This window comes from Malaclemys terrapin, chromosome 4 (genome assembly GCF_027887155.1).
Source record: "Malaclemys terrapin pileata isolate rMalTer1 chromosome 4, rMalTer1.hap1, whole genome shotgun sequence".
NCBI lineage: Eukaryota > Metazoa > Chordata > Testudines > Emydidae > Malaclemys > Malaclemys terrapin.
Window position 1 is genome coordinate 96,570,826 of NC_071508.1, and position 19,085 is coordinate 96,589,910.

Genomic DNA, 19,085 nt, shown 5'->3' on the forward strand with positions numbered 1-19,085 from the left:
CATCCTAAAGGAGACACTTCTAGTGCAAAGTGGCTCCAGCGCACTGGGCTCCTACGCACTCAGAAAAAAAGACTGTAGGTCCAAAAAATGATAGCCCATTTTCTGATTGAGATGGATGTGTTCAGTAGAAGATTCTATTCTGAAGAAAGTCTGTGGAACATTCAATAGGTGAATGAGTTTTGGTCTGGGAAAGATTCCGATAGGCCATCCAATTCCACAGAGAAAAAAAAAGTGCAATGAACAGGTTAATAAGAATTGCTATACTGTGTACATGCATGAGTATAATATTCAGGCAATAGAAGGTGTAAATAACGTAAGTTTTTATGGCCCTCATCACTAGTACCAGAGTACTTAATAAAATGATATCATTCCCTGTCAGTAGGCGAGGGCTGGAAAGGGTCTAATAGCAAGTCCCACTTCCTCAAATGGGAAGCAAGTTATGTGGAGAGGAGACAGCAGCAGCTGCTGCATTTGTGCCCTGCAAGGAGAACCTGGGACTGCAAAAGGAGTAAGCACAGTCCTGGCAAATGAAGAGGAGCAGCTTTCTTCCCCTATAATGTTCTCTAGTGGCAAGGAGAAGAAACACTCCTCCTACAGCCTCCCCTCAACCCCCATGTGCTTAGCACTTCATTCTGTCTCAGCTGGAAAGGATCACAACAGAGTCCCCCTGAACAGCGAGAAAGGGTCACAGCAGCAGTCACTGCTATCTCACATGGCAGGCAGCTCAACTACACAGGGGCAAAGCTCTTCATGTTGTTATTGAGGAAGGGTGTTCTGTGAAGGAAACATCTTAGAAAGATGAAGGACACTCAAAGATTTATTGTTGGAAGAGAGCACCTTCTCCCCAAGGCTGAGGTATCTATCAGGCACATCTTGAGAAAGAGGCACCTCTCCAAATGGCAGTGGAGTGTGAGGGCAGTGTGCGGGGGAGGGGGAAAGACTAATCTTCAGTGAGATTATCTGTTTTTTCATAAACTTGTCACAGGCAATGAAGTGCCAATGACACTTCATCACACCTAACAGTTTACATAAGCAGTGGCAGCCGCCACCTCCCTCCCAGAAGTGATGTGTGGCAACCATCTATTTTGGGTGGTGAGCATGTCTAGTCTGGAATCTTAGCTTTTTAAAGTTGTATCACCGATGCTGGGGATTCTCTGTTCTTGAAACATTTTCAGCAATGAATGAGGAGTGATAAGGGTGTGGGAGGAGGGAACACACTTGAACCAACAGGATTTTCCTCCTGCCATTTATACTTTAACACATACTACAGTATCAGTATTGGGTGAAAAAAGGAGTTAAGAAAAAGGACTCTCCCCCACCACCATTAGCAAACTTAATGTGTGAACAGTGCTTGCTTAAAAGCCCAAATTGGTTGTCAGTAGGTTTGTATAAAGCCTTAAGGAAGAATGGTGTGAGGGCTGTTTATAGAAAATTACATTGGGTGCAGGCTATTTCACTAATTAACACCTCCTAGCCAAAGAAATCCTCCTTCCTTTTAAAATAAACCTCCTTTAAACTGAGAAAATATCCCAGGACAGTTCTGGAGCTGCCACCCCTACATCTGTTGGTGTCTCCCCTCACAAAAGTGTGTTGCTGTCTGTGTTTGTGTTAGAAGAGGGTTACCAGGGGGCATTCTTGCCTGGTTTATTCATCATTTCAGGGCTCTCCCATCTGCAAAGCTTCTGTTAATGTCAGTGAAATCTAACCTATACAGAAGTTTCAGAGGTCAGATATTTGGCATGCAGAATTTAGAAACCCAAGTACAAAGTTGATGGGGACGCTTCAAACACAGATGGATTACAACGGAAATAGATCTCCCTATACCAAACTGGTACTAGGCAAGCTATTGAGCAGATTTAAGGAAGAACCCATTGAGGTTGCCCAATGCTATTACAGCTCACATTCTAGCATTGTATTTTTACTGACTAAATCAAGCCTCCCACTTTGAAAAGCCAGCACAGAAATAACATTTCATTTTTAATGCAATATAGCAGGAACAGACACAAGACACAGTAAAACAATTTACTGCATGACCCAGAAAAGCAGATACTTACAGTTCGCAGGAACTGTATTTCATCTTCCCCTCCTTCACCCCCTTCAGCCATGGCTCTTGAGGAGTCAGCTCTGCTAAGACTCTGATTGCCTCCACTGGCAGCTTGCTGTGCTCGGTACAGCTCCTCTTCTCCTATCAGTATTAGCATATAGCTAATCCACAGCCATATAGGGAGCCCAGCTAACTCCACTGCACTGCAGACTGTCAGTCAACCCCCTCACTGCCAGAACCAACTGCGCCGCTTCTCCAGTTCCACGGCAAGCAATTCCTTTTCTTTCTTTCTGTCTCTTTGCCCCCTAGAGAAAAACCTATTGTTAAGGTATTGCAGAAAACATTCCATGCATCAGTAGTTCTCCCCCACCATCCCTTATCAATGTCTGTCCAGAGCAGCGTTAATGGTGAAGTGTTAATAAAAGCAAAGCTCACACTTCCATTTTCAGAGATTAGGGTCTACAGTTTTGCATGTAAACGTAACCAATTCAGCAACTCTGGACCTACTGATTATACATCAAAGGATGGGAATACAGATCACATAGGAGAGCTGATTTTAATAATGGATTTTTCAGCTTGTTCACATTAACTTCTATTTATTGCTTCTCCGCATAAGCAGCTGTGAGTCTCATTGGCAAGACGATTCAATGGTCTAACGCCACTACATGTAATTGTTAATGCTGTCTCTTTCAGTCGGAGTCATGCTATGGACTGCAAAGTTTTCATCTGAAGCACTGTGAAAGTGCACTTGAAACATGTTATTAGTGGCTCATATATATATTTCAGTTAAAAAATAAGGTACAATTATGTTAAAATAAAACTTAAAATAACTTTAAATCCAAGTTAAAGTGAAACTCAAATAAAACTCTTTAGCAATTATATGTTACTTCATCCATAGCAAATGCTGAAATGAGTGGGATAAAACTGGAACACCACTTTCTCGAAGTTTGGGGTGTTCAGGTGTACCAGGTCCAAACTGACCATAAGGCTTCTATGTCCTTAATTCAAGGAAGTGTAGCAACCAGCCAGGGAAGAGGGTTCCTGGATAGCAATCTGTCTTTCCCCAACCTCAGGACTAGGTCCCTCAAGGGTTTGCTCTCACTCTCTCTTTACAACTTCAAGGGTATCCAGGAAGAGCAGGGTTTTTGTGGAGAAACAGTTGGTCTCCTGCTCCTATTGAGCAGGCACTTGCCTGAGCAGAGGTAACTCAAAAGCCGTGTGCTGACTTGGCCAGGCAAGTGCCTCTGCAAGAGGAGGTACTCAGGTACAACTGGAGCCCTAATCAGCCCTAGTTCCTATCCAATTCTGACAGTATGAAAATGGTGACTTGGATCCCTTGCAGTCATATCTTCTTAAAATATTCAGTTGCCGAATATAGCTGATATTTTTGTTGCTCTGGAAATCAGTTATTCAGTTTCAACCACACTTGAAAGAGGGTTGAGACCCACTCCTCCCATTGTTCCATCTCAATGCACAATGGGGAGATGAGAAGAGAGACCTCTCCAGAACTCCCAAAAGGTTTCTTAGGGAAGCAAAATATCCTTGGGAAAATTCAATGAAAAGAGCGAGCCTACCGTCCATACCCAAATACATCAAAGCAGGCCACTCTGTGTTCCTCTGAGAAGACAGCAGCAGGTGGGAGACTTGTGTCCTGTGTTCTCTCATCCGTCTTTTTACACTGACATTGGCATACAGTCATGTGTACTTTTGCTATGCTAGGGCAAGTTTTCTGTGGGGTCTTATAGTAAAACATACTATACAACATGCTACTGCATATGAAAAGTACCTAAACTAGAACCGACTAATAAACTTTGCAAAATTTATATGATGCATGCTCTTAAACTGTACTTTAGTTTAGCTTAGAACATCTAGTTCAGTGGTCACCTGAAAGTAGTGACAGTTGATAAATCTGTTAAAATAAAAATGGACTGCAGCTACAGAAGTAATATCTGATCTGGATTCGGAATACCCCACACATTTCAAAAGCATCAGGAATCTTGAGTTAAATCTGGCCCATTTGAAAACTATGGGCATTTTCAAAAACAAAATATCAAACATTTTATGCATACAGGGATGTTCAGTACCAAAGTTTGGTTCCAGATAATTACATTGAGAGATTCCACTAGGCACGTGAAATTAATTGACATCACGAGCATGCATATATCTCTGTTTTGTAAAAAGAGAGTGGGTACAATTCTAGCCCTACTGAAATCAATGGGAGTTTTGCCATTGACTTCAATGGGCCAGAATTTCATGCTCTACTTCTAAAACCAACAGATACATTCACTTTAAATATCCTCTTACTTTGATCTGAAACTCATAGCATTAAACCAGCACACAAAGAACTAACATTCTGCCTAATATCAATTCCCATCAGCAGTTTTGTTTGTTCATTTTTTGTTAAGGCTGTCAATTTTTCTTTGCCTGGCATTCAGTTTTACAAAGTACTCTACACATTATTTTGGGAAACAATTTACTGCCTCAATTAACAAAATATTTTGGTTAGATCCATGTTTTTAAAACTGACAAATGAACTGCAATACCACTGTACAGTACTTGTATTCTTTAGTTTTGTTCTGCTTAGTATTATGTCTACATGTTTAATGAGAAATATATTCAGTTGGTATGGTGTAATGAAATTTATAGTCTCCTTAAGAAGCCAAAGCTGTCAATTTTTTCAGGTTTTCCTCTGAGATTGAGATCTAGCAGTTTATGGAGCTGCACTTAATCAGACAAGTCTCACTTACACAAAACACAATTCCTTTGATTTTTTAATTTCTGCATTCTAATTTTTCTTGCAGTTCAGCTTTACAGATTTATTGAAGCTGCAATTGAAAACAATTTACTTCCCGTTCAGTGCAGTTTTAATAATTCAGTCTGAAATGGCCAGGTGTGCATTTCAGGGAAAGTAGTAAGTATAGGAAGTATAACTACTTTCATTAGGAATGCAAACACTTTGACCATATTGCGCCATATTTATAGTCAGTTGACACAAACTGGGTGAACATAATATACACAATGATCCTGATTCTGAATAATTGACCTTAGGGGGCTTCTTCACTGGAGCCATTCCCCTTAGTGCATCTTCCAGCTGAATCCGTTCTTGGCAGAGACTATGATATCTTAAATTATTCAAAATAAAAATCTTCGGTTCCACAAAAAAATATAAGAAGCAAAAACAAATCTTCCAAATAAATCCTTCTTTCTGTCATCACGATGGACAGACATGCTGCTATCACGTAGCTCTGCTTATGGTTCAACATCTAGCTCTAGCCTTTTACTAAGAGATTCATGACGACTCTTCACATGAGTTCTTGCTTCTAGCTTGGCTTTTGGCAGGCTTTACTGCTGCTGCCGCCAACCAATAAGTCAGAATTTTTATAGTGGCACCAGCCTGGCAATGAGAAACAGTAGTGTGGAGAGTTTGACAACAGAAACTAAATGTCCATGCTGTGGCCACTGGGAAATATCTGGAGCCAAACAATTTTTAGTTGTTTGTGTTAGCTTTTTACAAGGCTGGTTTAGACTAATCAAAGAGATCAGAAGATTTCTAAAATATATTCACAAAGCTCATTGGTATGAGTGTGTGCACATGCATGCATATGTTGGCACTTTCAGAAGTGTGTCAGCTTCGGGTGGGTAGTGCCACACTGTTTGTCTCTGTAATAATCGTAGCTCAAAAACTGAGTCACAACACACTTTGGATAATAGCTGGTTCCATTAGTCTCTTCCCAGGAAAGCTCTTGCGTACTATATAGGATTTAACATTTGACCTTCTTTCTAAAACAGTGAGTAAGAGACTGGAAATACGTAACTGATTTTCTCATACAAATGAAAAGGCTGTCTGCAATGCCTTGGGGTGCATGTGTTCTGTTTAATTGTGCTCTTACAGTTGTAAGAATGAAACACACACCAGTTCAGAAGGCCACCAAAAAACCACACCAAACACTTAAAGACCTCCCTAAAGCCTTTAAGGTGAGTTCTAAGTAGGGTTTAAAGGCAGTCTGCACTGGGATGAATGTCATCAATAGGATTTCACTCTGCTGGTCACCAAGAGTCAATTGTTTCAATTTTTAAGTCAAAATGCATTTATGGGACTCATAGGAAGTTGATAAACTTAAGAGCCACAGTAATGATTAAAAGATTATCACTCTGAGGCATGTTCACCAGACTCAAGGAATTCAATCTGTTTAGCTTAAGAAAGGGAAGGTTAAGGAGTGACTTGATTACAGCATGTACATATCTACATGGGCAACAAAAAATTGACAAGGAGTTCTTCAATCTGGCAGACTAAGGTTAACAAGTTCCAATGACTGGAAGTTGAAGCCAGACAAATTCAAACTTGAAATAAGGTGCACATTTTTAACAATGAGGGTAACTGGACACTGGTACAATTTACCTAGGGTTGTGGTGGATTCCCCATTACTGACTATTTTTAAATCAAGATGGGATGTTTTTCTAAAAGATCTGCTCTATATTGGGAAAGTCCAGTGCTTACTTTGTGCCAGGGCTGAACCCCAGCACTTCAGGCTTGTCGCATCTGTTATGAAAGTAAAAAATTGCTTGAGCCCCGGCATCTCTTTCATAATAAATTAAGCACTGGAGACGTCCTATGGCCTGTATTATGTAGGAGATCAGATGATCACAATGGTCCTTTCTGATATTCAAATCTATAAACCAGAATTGCTCTGCAATAGTTAATCTTTCTTTGGGCTATATTCCTCTGTATCCAGTGGCAGATTAATGATTTTGCTGCCCCTAGGCCCTGAAATAATTGCAGCCCGGCCCGCCCCTGGCCCCGCCCCGACGCAACCCTTTTCCTGTCCCCATTCCAACCCCTCCCACAAAGTCCCACCCCAACTCCGCCCCCTCCCTGTCCCTATTGGATTCCTTCCCCAAATCCCCGCCCTGGCCCCGCCTCTTCCCCCAACACGCCGCGTTCCCCCTCCTCCCCCATGAAACAGCTGTTTTGCAATGCAAGCACTGGGAGGGAGGGGAGAGAAACAGGACGTGGCAGCGCACTCACGGAGGAGTTGAGCTGGAGCAGGGGAGCTTCTCCGTGGGTGCTCAAATTTGCTGCCCTTGCATATTTGCCACCCTAGGCCTAGGCCTTGTCAGCCTAGGCGATAATATGCCGCTGTCTGTATCCTGCTCCCATCTCCAACCTGTACAGTAGCATTATGAAAACCATCTACCATTTTTCTTCCCATTTCTAGCAACGAATTCATGTTCAACTCCTACTGAGAGTTATGATCTCCCATAGATGGCAGAAAAGAATGCCTTGGACATCAGTAAGTGAAAAGCTTTGCGATAATAATATCTGTTGCTTTTGGAATAGTAAGAGCATTAATCCATTTTATTTATAATTTCAGCAGTCTATGTTCTTCTAAGTTTATACTTCTTACTTTTTGGGGGGGAATAGACTGCTATGTAATTAGAATTATTACAACTTATACCAGAATAATTATGGGTTTAAAGGACAAGATGAAGGACACATTTGCCAACAGATTCTTAGTTTTCTAGTAATTTAAATAGAGATATGATTTATCTATAGGCATTTCTAAATATTAGAATTTTAGCTATGTCTGTTCTCTCCTGTGCTGTCAAAGATTCTATTCTTCTTATGTCTTTAAAACTATCCTGATTTTTCATCAGGGCTGGTTTTGTTTTGAATACTCAGGATATCTTGTTTGATACAATTATTTTTAACATATTATGGAACCCACTACATACTCATCATCAGTACTGCTTTAAGCCTAACCTAACAAATTGCTGAGTACCCTCAAATCCTACTGCAGTCAATGGGAGATAAGGTAATAACTCACAGGAGATGCTCAGACCCTAAAAAGGTCCTAGCCACTTTTGCAAGAGGCAGCTGCAGGGTTGGACAGTTCCATTGGCACTGTAGAGACCTTCAATGATGTTTCCAAAGTGAGGCAGTTTTAAGATGGAGAAGATTTGAAAACAGATCACTTTGAGCTTTAGAAGATATGAAAAAATTGTGCTAAGCCTAAAATGGTTATTCCATTCAGAATCAACTCTGAAGGGCAAACTAGAGTAGCTTTCTTGTTCAAACTTTCAGCTATTTTACATTTGCGGTTTTGTTTTGAAGTTAGCTTTATTTTCACCTAGTTGGAAATGTAATTATTGGAACTAAAGCCAAAAGTACTTCTAATATCAAAATGAAGTTCTTCAATATGTTTGCATCATCATATGTTCTAAAATAAATGATATGGTATTTAAAATAAAATGAGGTTTTATTAATAAGAATTTATTTTGCTAAATTAGAAATTGCTACAGGTCCATTTTCTTTGCCTGAAGCCTCAATGCTGAAGTCTGTGAGACTCACAGTTCAGTATTCAAGAACAGACTCAGGTCTTTCAGGCTCTCTGCCAGGAAAACATACTTCTTAACTCCCATATATTCACAGCGTGACACATGCTTTTGAAGTCTGTCATACAGTCACATAGCATCCTAATATTATCTCATGGGAGAAATTGTCTTCATGAGATATTATTAGAGATGAGTTAGAGATAAGTTTTACAAATTATGGATGCCTTTTTTGTTTGTTTGTTTTTTTAAACCTTAGAAAACTCTTTCTATCAGAGTTTTGAAACTCAGACCTCTTCCAGTTCCTTTTTGGTTATGGAGTTTTTCTGCACTCTGCAATACAGATTCTTTACAAGAACCACTTGCTTTCCTATGACTTCCTGATTACAGAGGCTGCAAGTACAAGATGCTATTGTGCAAAATGGAGCTGATCTGCTTTGTCTCTTGAAACAAAACTCTCAAATGCTATTTTTCTGTAGTATCTCCCTGCTGGCAAAATATAAAATGTTATTTATGCTGACCTGCATGGAGAGCTGATTGCCCTGTTAGTTAAAAGAAAAATGCTGCTGTCACTTACCAACACTAAGAAGGATCAGGAAAAGATCTCTGTTGAGCATGCAGGCTGCCTAAACAGCTAAGATCTCCAGGTTCCGTTGATCAAGTGAAATGCAATTGCTCCAGCTCTGTGCATTTCTCTTACTATGGTGGACGGAAACATAGTAAAGAACATTGCAAATAAAGAAAAACACTGAAGATTGTACAATGAAAATAATAAGTAATTATTTGCTATGCTTCCCTTCTTTTTTCCTCTATTTTGACTGATCTCCAAACTTTATGTTAGATTGCCATCTGGTGGTATAAGTGAAAGAAAACCTTTGGTTAAGTATCAAGCTGGTAAATATGACAAAAAATATTTTATGTTGGACAGCAGTAATCTGTTTTCCAACTATATTTCAGAATAAAATAGCATAAAATACACTTAAAACTATAGTCCATGGTGCTGTGAACTTGTACATTGCATTTTTTCCTTGAGAACAAGCCTGGACTGCTCACTAGTTCTTTTCTAAACCCAAACCATTTAAATCAGAGTATGAATAATTCATATTTTAGTGTATTTATTAACAGGTATGCTGCTGAAACTTCCCAAGTGTATAGCACTATAGAAAAATTGTGTATAGCAAAATTTTTTGAAGGTGTCCATTAATTATTTTCTGGTTGCCCAATCTGGGAAACAAAGAGCCAGATTTCCAGAAGTGTTGAGCAGAAGGAAACAATCCCATAGCTAGGACCCTCCTTCCAGATGATGATGTGATATCCTCTCGCACTGAGGATAGCTCTCTAGGGGCGGGGACTCCAGTTATTAGGAAGAGACAGGTAATAGTTATGGGCGATTTGATCATCAGAAACATAGATAGTTGGATTTGCAACGACCGGGAGAACTGCATGGTTACTTGCCTGCTTGGTGCGAAGGTTGCGGATCTCTCGAGACATCTAGATAGACTTATGTGTAGTGCTGGGGAGGAGCCGGAGCTGGGTGGTTGTGGTACATGTAGGTACCAATGACGTAGGGAAGGGCAGGAGAGAGGTCCTGGAGGCAAAATTTAGGCTACTACCCGAACATGGTAGCATTTAATTTCGCAAAGGGGAACTACACAAAAAAATGAGGAAGTTAGTTAAACAGACATTAAAAAGATACAGTGCCAAAAGTGAAATCCCTGCAAGCTGCATGGAAACTTTTTAAAGACACCATAATATAGGCTCAACTTAAAATGTATACCCCAAATTAAAAAATGCAGTAAGAGAAACAAAAAAAGTGCCACTGTGGCTAAACAAAGTAAAAGAAGCAGTGAGAGGCAAAAAGGCATCCTTTAAAAAGTGGAAGTTAAATCCTAGTGAGGAAAGAGCATAAACTCTGGCATATGAAGTGTAAAAATATAAATAGGAAGGCCAAAAAAGAATTTGAAGACTAGCTTGCCAAAGACTCAAAAAGTAATAGCAATTTTTTGGAGGTACATCAGAAGCAGGAAGCCTGCTAAACAACCAGTGGGGTCACTGGACGATCAAGATGCTAAAGGAGCACTCAATGATGATAAGGCCATTGTGGAGAAACTAAACAAATTCTTTGCATCGGTCTTCCTGGATGAGGATGTGAGGGAGATTCCCAAACCTGAGCCATTCTTTTTAGGTGACAAATCTGAGGAATTGTCCCAGATTGAGGTGTCATTAGAGGAGGTTTTGGAACAAATTGATAAACTAAACTGTAATAAGTCACCAGGACCAGATGGTATTCACCCAAGAGTTCTGAAGAAACTCAAATGTGCAATTGCAGAACTACTAACTGTAGTCTGTAACCTATCATTTAAATCAGCTTCTGTACCAAATGACTGGAGGATAGTTAATGTGATGCCAATTTTTAAAAAGGGCTCCAGAAGTGATCCTTGCAATTACAGGCCAATAAGCCTGACTTCAGTACCGGGCAAACTGGTTGAAACTATAGTCAAGAACAAAATTGTCAGACACAAAGAAAAATAGCTTGTTAGAGAAGAGTCAACATGGTTTTTGTAAAGGGAAATCATGCCTCACCAATCTGCTAGAATTCTTTGAGGGGGTCAACAAGCATGTGGACAAGGGGGAGCCAGTGGATATAGTGTACTTAGATTTTCAGAAAGCCTTTGACAAGGTCCCTCACCAAAGGCTCTTCGGCAAAGTAAGCTGTCATGGGATAAGAGGGAAGGTCCTCTCATGAATTGGTAACTGGTTAAAAGATAGGAAACAAAGGGTACGAATAAATGGTCAGTTTTCAGAATGGAGAGAAGTAAATAGTGGTGTTCTCCAGGGGTCTGTACTGGGACCAGTCCTATTCAACATATAGATAAATGATCTGAAAAAAGGGGTAAACAGTGAGGTGGCAAGATTTGCAGATGATACAAAACTATTCAAAATAGTTAAATCCCAGGCAGATTGTGAAGAGCTACAAAAGGATCACTCAAAACTGGGTGACTAGGCAACAAAATGGCAGATGAAATTCAATCTTGATAAATGCAAAGTAATGCACATTGGAAAACATAATCCCAACTATACATATAAAATGACGAGGTCTAAATTAGCCGTTACCACTCAAAAAAGTTCTTAGATTTATTGTGGCTAGTTCTCTGAAAACCTCCACTCAATGTGCACTAGGAGTCAAAAAAGCAAACAGAATGTTGGGAATCATTAAGAAAGGGATAGATAAGACAGAAACTATCATATTGTGTCTATATAAATCCATGGTATGCCTAAATCTGCATGCAGATGTGGTTGCCCCATCTCAAAAAAAGATATATTGAAATTGGAAAAGGTTCAGAAAAGGGCAACAAAAATGATAAGTGGTATGGAACAGCTTCCATATAAGGAGAGAGTAATAAGACTTGGACTTTTCAGCTTGGAAAAGAGACGACAAAAGGGGATATGATTGAGGTCTATAACATCATAACTGGTGTGGAGAAAGTAAATAAGGAAGTGTTATTTACTCCTTCTCATAACACAAGAACTAGGGGTCACCAAATGAAATTAATAGGCAGCAGGTTTAAAACAAACAAAAGGAATTATTTCTTCATACAACGCAGTGTCAACCTGTGGAACTCTTTGCCAGAGGATGTTGTGAAGGCCAAGACTATAACAGGGTTCAAAAAAGAACTAGATAAGTTCATGAAGGATAGGTCCATCAATGGCTATTAGCCAGGATGGGCAGGGATGGTGTCCCAAGCCTCTGCCAGAAGCTGGGAATGAGCGACACGGAATGGATCACTTGATGATTACCTGTTCATTCCCTCTGGGGCACCTGGCATTGGGCACTGTCAGTAGACAGGATGCTGGGCTAGATGAACCTTTGGTTTGACCCAGAATGGCCATTCCGATGTTCAATAGAAAGTTTTCAACTCCTCTAAAAACTCAGGTCCTAGATATGCAAAGCTAAGCACCCAATTACAGAGGGTCTCAAAATTAGTAGGTACTTGTGCAAGTTTTGGGCATAATATCTACTTTAGGTCGCCACCTGAAGAAAATAATACTTCCCTATCTCACAGAAGTGTTGTGAAGTTGTATCAGTCTTTGTAAGGCACTCAGATTCTACAATGATAATTGTCATGCAGAAGCCCATGGAGAAATAAAAACTGCTCCCTTAGTGCAGTGAGCATGGTGCCTGGCCCAGTGGGCATGGCTGGGGGTGGTACAGCCTCACCAGAGGAGCTGCCCAGGCTGGAAGCTGGCTCCCGCGAGCGGCGGCCCGACATACTGCTGCTTTCGCCGCTGTCATTCCTGGTAGAGCCCTGCAGCTCCCAGGATATCCACTTTATTTACGTGGATATCTGCATCCATGGATGTAAATTTTGTATCTGCGCAGGGCTCTACAGAGCAGTTGCTTCAGAGTAATGCTGGAGCTTACAGGGGTGGGTTAGACACAGTGCAACATGATAGGAGTCAGAACTTTGAGATACTATGGATAAGAGAGAATAAACATTTAATTAATTCTGCTGCTCACCTGTGGGAACGCTGAATTTCCATGATTTATAACTGAGCCAAACACTGATGGATATTCACAAGGACAGCAACTATTCCTCTGCAAAATTTCAAGTTCCAAATTCAAGCCCCTAGCGCACTAGAGCTATTCAAAGTAATTCTTTTATGTTAGTAAAACGAACGTTGACTAAACTGCCTGTTTTTTCACTAGCTTTATTGTTAAGTGTCTGAACTATTTTGACCAAGCAATCCAAAAAGCTCAACCTCTGGTAGAAATCAAGTATGGAAATTTCAGCAGTAAAGGTAAGAGTTTTACAAAGTTATAAGCAACTGAAAAGAGAGACTTAAAATGTAAAGTGATAAGTAACCTTAACAGGCATGCAGTGGATTGAAATGAGCTCATTAAAACAAGTTAAATCATCATTTTAGAGTGGTACCTACAGCTGCACATTACGAACCACCCAGAGTTTAGGCAAAATCTTATGCAGCAAACCAGCCAATAGGGAATTGCACTAATTCACTTTTGTGGTAATAAAAGCATAGATAATCACTTTAAGAACTGACTGAGACAGAAACAAAATCCAAAGTAGGTTGATTTTCAGTAAAATTCAGTAGGCTGTTGTTAAGCACACAGAGTACTGAAATGAATTAAATGTACAATTATCAAAATATAGCATGACAGTATTATAAGAGTTAACATGTAATTACAGTTATTTCTATTGGAATTGCCATATAGCTAAAGACAGAATGCCAAAACCAGATTAACTGTAGCCATGAGAATAATTCACAATGAATACACTGCTCTACAACCAAAATGCTTCTGAAATAAATGTAGTTTATTACTTTACTAATTCTGGGTCACTGAGAATGAAAATGATGCTTAAAATTGTTGATTGGCTCTAGTTTTCAAGATATGCTATTGGGTCAGTATATACGACCCTTGACTTGGGAATGGCGGAGGATAAGTGAGTTATAAAGGGAAGGGATCTCAATTTAAACCAGAAATGACTAAAATACATCTTTGACTGATCTATGAATAAATCTATGACTGGGTTTGGACAGTACTTGCTTTTTAGGCAAAACAATGAATGATGCAATCTGAAGCTGGTATTGCGTCATACATGATATGAATTGCATCATGTTATTCCTAGAAGTCACGGATGATGCAATCATAACGAAGCTTACATCACTCTGCTGAACAAATTGCCCTGTATCAGCTCTAGAAATCATACAGTGTCGTGCTCTCTTATTTGTCAGTGTTTGATTTTGCAAAGGGACACATTTCTGTTTAGCCAAAGTGAGCAGAGATGCCTCATACTTGTGTAAACAGTGCAGATAACTTCTGCTATGTTTGTGGTGAAGTGACTTTTGCATCACAAAAGCGCAGTATAAGCACTATGGTTAAGAAAGCCTATCACCTTTATTTTGGCTGCAAAATTGGAGATCAGGACAAGAGGTGGGCCCCACACATATGCTGCAACACTTGTGCAACAAATCTTCACCAGTGGATGAACAAGAAAAGGAAATCTATGCCTTTTGCAGTGCCAATGATTTGGAGAGAGCCAACAGATCATACCAGCAATTGTTACTTCTGCATGGTGCCTCCAGTTGGGAAAGGTGTGTCAAAGAAGAAAAAGTGGACTGTGCTTTATCCAAACATTCCATCAGCTATACACCCAGTACCCCACGGAGAAGGACTGCCGGTTCCTGATGCACCAGAATCATTCTCACTTGAGTCAGACAAGAAGAAGAGGAAGAGGATGAAACTTCTGGTCCTGAACCATCAATGTCACAGGACCTACATTTTCTCCCTTCCTCCTCCTCTGAACCACACCTCATAACACAAGCTGAACTGAATGACCTTGTCAGGGATTTGGAACTACCCAAGAGTAAAGCAGAGCTGTTGGGCTCCAGACTACAGCAGTGGAATCTCCTGGCAGGTGATGTTAGGGTTTCCATGTTCCATGACCGTCAAAAGGATCTTGTCCCATTCTTCTTCATGGAAGGTGATCTTGTAGCCTGCAACAACATCGATGGTGTGATGGCAGCCCTCAACATCGTTCACGATCCAGATGAGTGGAGACTGTTCATTGATTCATCGAAGACGAGTCTTAAAGCTGTTTTACTCCATAATGGCAATGTTTTGCCATCAATTCCAGTTGGTCATGCAGTCCATATGAAGGAAACCTATGACAACATGAAACAACTTTTGAGGTGCATAAACTATGACCAACATCAGTGGCAGCTTTGTGGCGATTTGAAGGTTGTTGCTCTCTTGCTTGGTCTGCAGACTGGATACACAAAGTACTGCTGTTTTCTCTGCGAAGGGGATAGTCGTGCAAGAGATTCCCACTACATCAAGAAAGATTGGCCACTCCGACAGTCATTGGAGCCTGGGAGGAAAAGTGTTCAGCATCCACCACTTGTTGAATCAAGGAAGATTTTGTTACCACCCTTACACATCAAGCTGGGTCTGATGAAGAACTTTGTCAAGGCCATTGACAAAACACAAGCAGCTTTCAAGTACCTCCGTGGAAAATTTCCAAGGTTAAGTGAAGCTAAGATAAAGGAAGGTGTCTTTGTTGGGCCTCAGATTCGTGAAATTCTTCGAGATGATGCATTTGACCATGCACTGCGTGGCAAGGATAAGACGGCATGGACAGCCTTCCAGTTAGTGGCAATAAATTTTCTCAGAAACAACAAGGCAGACAACTACAGGTTGTTGGTGGAAAACCTCCTCAAGGCATACAAAAGCCTTGGTTGCAACATGTTACTAAAGATCCATTTTTTGCACTCTCATCTAGATTTTTTTCCCACCGAACTGCGGAGCAGTGAGCGACGAGCACGGCGAGCGATTTCACCAGGACATTGCAACAATGGAGAAACGCTATCAGGGCAAATGGAGCCCATCAATGCTTGCAGACTATTGCTGGACAGTGACAAGAGATGCTCCATTTAATGAATACAAGAGACAAGCCAAGAAGCGCCGAGTAGACACTGAATAGGACTAAACTATGTACATAATAGTTTTTTTCCTTTTTTTTTTCATAATACATTTTATTTATATAACCCTTTTGCCGATTTTTAAAGTGTTACATAAACAGGACAGATGAAATATTATCATGTAAAGCAGCCATAAACACATGAAAAAACCTAGGTTTACAATTTATGATTCAAACTCTACTATCTACCCAATATACATAGACATAAAATGTAAAAACTTAAATATCTTAGAAACAGTAGCCAATCCGTTGTTTTAATTGTCATATTTGAATTCAGACATCAAAATACATAATAAATAGCACATTTTATCTCTGAAGCAGACGACTTCTCAAAAATTGTAGACCAGTGTAATTTATCTGACAAATTTAGCGACTTTCTGCAAGATGGATCAATCTACTCAAATTCATTTATTCAACTTTTTCTACCTTACAGACTGACTTTGTTTATGATGTTTATTTCATACGTTGTATTCAAGCTGGGATGCTTAATTGTGATTTGTCATTAATATAAAGGAAACACAAGGAGGGTGCAAACATAGCAAGCAAATTCATTACAAATGTGAACAAATATCCACAGAATACTTCAGCATTAACCTTTATAAAAGTCTCATGGGGTCATAACTTAGGCCCTGCCTTCACAGAGGACTTGCATTGTGATTGACCATTAAAAACCCAAGGCACCTTTATTCACTATTTGTTTATCCCACTAACAGAGCAGTAGTTCGTCCCTAACATCCCACTATCAGAAAAGCAGTTCTGCTGCACTCAGAAATATTGGCAGAGGGGCAGAGGAAGTTGTGTGTTGATATCAGATACAGAATTTTCTTTTCCTCTGTAGGTTTAATTATTCCTAGTGGAGTAATGTTAGTATCAAGAGAGCTCAGAAGGGAGGAATATGCTGATATGGATTGAGGGATTAGAGATTAACAAGAACATGAAGGGCAATTGTGGACAAACAACATCACTTGTCCCATAACCTCAGCTGTACAGAACGCAATGCCATCCACTGCCTCAGAACAACTCTGACATTATCATCAAAGGGGCTGACAAAGGAGGTGCTGTAGTCATAATAAACAGGTCAGATTATGAACAGGAGGCTGCCAGGCAACTCTCCAAGACCACATTCTACAGGCCACTATCCTCTGAACCCACTGAGGAATACCAAAAGAAACTACACCATCTGCTCAAGAAATTCCCAGCTACAGTACGGGAACAAATCTACATGGACACACCTCCAGAACCCCAACCGGGGGTATTCTATTTGCTACCCAAGATCCATAAACCCGGAAACCCTGGACGCCCCATCATCTCAGGCATTGGCACTCTTACAGGAGGATTATCTGGCTATGTAGACTCTCTCCTCAGACCCCACGCTACCAGCACTCCCAGCTATCTTCAAGACACCACCGACTTCCTGAGGAATCTACAATGCATTGGTGTTCTTCCTGAAAACACCATCCTGGCCACCATGGATGTAGAAGCACTTTACACCAATATTCCACATGAGGATGGACTACAAGCTGTCAGGAATAGTATCCCTGATGAGGCCACAGCACGCCTGGTGGCTGAGCTTTGTGACTTTGTCCTCACCCACAACCACTTCAGATTTGGGGACAACTTATACCTTCAAGTCAGTGGCACTGCTATGGGTACCCACATGGCCCCACAGCATGCCAACATTTTTATGGCTGACTTAGAACAGTGCTTCCTCAGCTCTCGTCCCCTAGTGCCCCTCCTCTACTTGCGCTACATTGATGACATCTTCATCATATGGACCCACGGAAAGGAGGCCCTTGAAGAATTCCACCTGGACTTCAACAATTTCCACCCCACCATCAACCTAAGCCTGGACCAGTCCACACAATGGATCCACTTCCTGGACACTACAGTGCAAATAAGTGATGGTCACATAAACACCACCCTATACCAGAAACCTACTGACCGCTATATGTACCTACATGCCTCCAGCTTCCATCCAAGACGCATCACACGATCCATTGTCTACAGCCAAGCCCTAAGATACAACCGAATTTGCTCCAACCCCTCAGAGACAAACACCTACAAGATCTTTATCAAGCATTCTTAAAACTACAATACTCACCTGGGGAAGTGAGGAAACAGATTGACAGAGCAAGACGGGTACCCAGAAATCACCTACTACAGGACAGGCCCAACAAGGACAACAACAGAATCCCACTGGCCATCACATACAGCCCCCAGCTAAAACCTCTCCAGCGCATTATCCACGATCTACAACCTATCCTGGAAAATGATCCCACACTCTCACAGACCTTGGGAGGCAGGCCAGTACTCGCTTACAGACAACCCCCCAACTTGAAGCAAATACTCACCAGCAACTACACACCACACCACAGAAACACCAACCCAGGAACCAATCCCTGTAGCAAATGTCGTTGCCTACTCTGTCCCCATATCTACTCTGGCGACACCATCAGAGGACCCAACCACATCAGCCACACCATCAAGGGCTCATTCACCTGCACATCTACTAATGTTATATATGCCATCATGAGCCAGCAATGCCCCTCTGCCATGTACATTGGCCAAACCGGACAGTCCCTCCACAAAAGAATAAATGGACACAAATCGAACATCAGGAATGATAACATACAAAAGACAGTAAGTGAACATTTCAATCTCCCTGGTCATTCTATTACAGATTTAAAAGTCACTATCATTGAACAAAAAAACTTCAGAAATAGACTTCAAAGAGAAACAGCAGAACTAAAATTCATTTACAAATTTAACACCATTAATCTGGGCTTAAATAGGGACTGGCTGGCTCATTACAGAAGCAGCTTTTCCTCTCCTGGAATTGACACCTCCTCATCTATTATTGGGAGTGGACTACATCCACCCTGATTGAATTGGCCCTGTCAACACTGGTTCTCCACTTGCGAAGTAACTCCCTTCTCTCCATGTGTCAGTATATAATGCCTGCATCTGTAACTTTCACTCTATGCATCTGAAGTGAGGTTTTTACCCACGAAAGCTTATGCCCAAATAAATCTGTTAGTCTTTAAGGTACCACCAGACTCCTTGTTGTTTTTGTAGATACAGACTAACATGGCTACCCCCTGATACTTGATACCATGTAGAGAAAGACTTTTCAGAATTCATCCAGTATTAGTGAAACTACAGAATGGATGAGTAACAGGGTATGTCTATACTATAGGTGGAAGGTATCAATT

General features: G+C 40.8%; 1 protein-coding gene across 17 annotated transcripts in view; it reads right to left on the minus strand.

Annotated features, from left to right (window-relative positions):
• The window catches only part of RYR3 (ryanodine receptor 3), a 551,551-nt gene extending 546,426 nt beyond the window's left edge, over window positions 1-5,125 (minus strand). For all 17 annotated transcript variants that reach the window (XM_054027214.1, XM_054027212.1, XM_054027213.1 and 14 more), the window contains exons 1-2: window positions 5,088-5,125; window positions 2,055-2,349 (exon numbers count right to left, since the gene is read on the minus strand). In XM_054027214.1, the coding sequence (XP_053883189.1) occupies window positions 2,055-2,201 (147 nt within the window). In that variant the 5' untranslated portion in view covers window positions 2,202-2,349; window positions 5,088-5,125. The remainder of the gene's footprint in view (window positions 1-2,054; window positions 2,350-5,087) is intronic.
• Window positions 5,126-19,085: the final 13,960 nt, after the last annotated feature.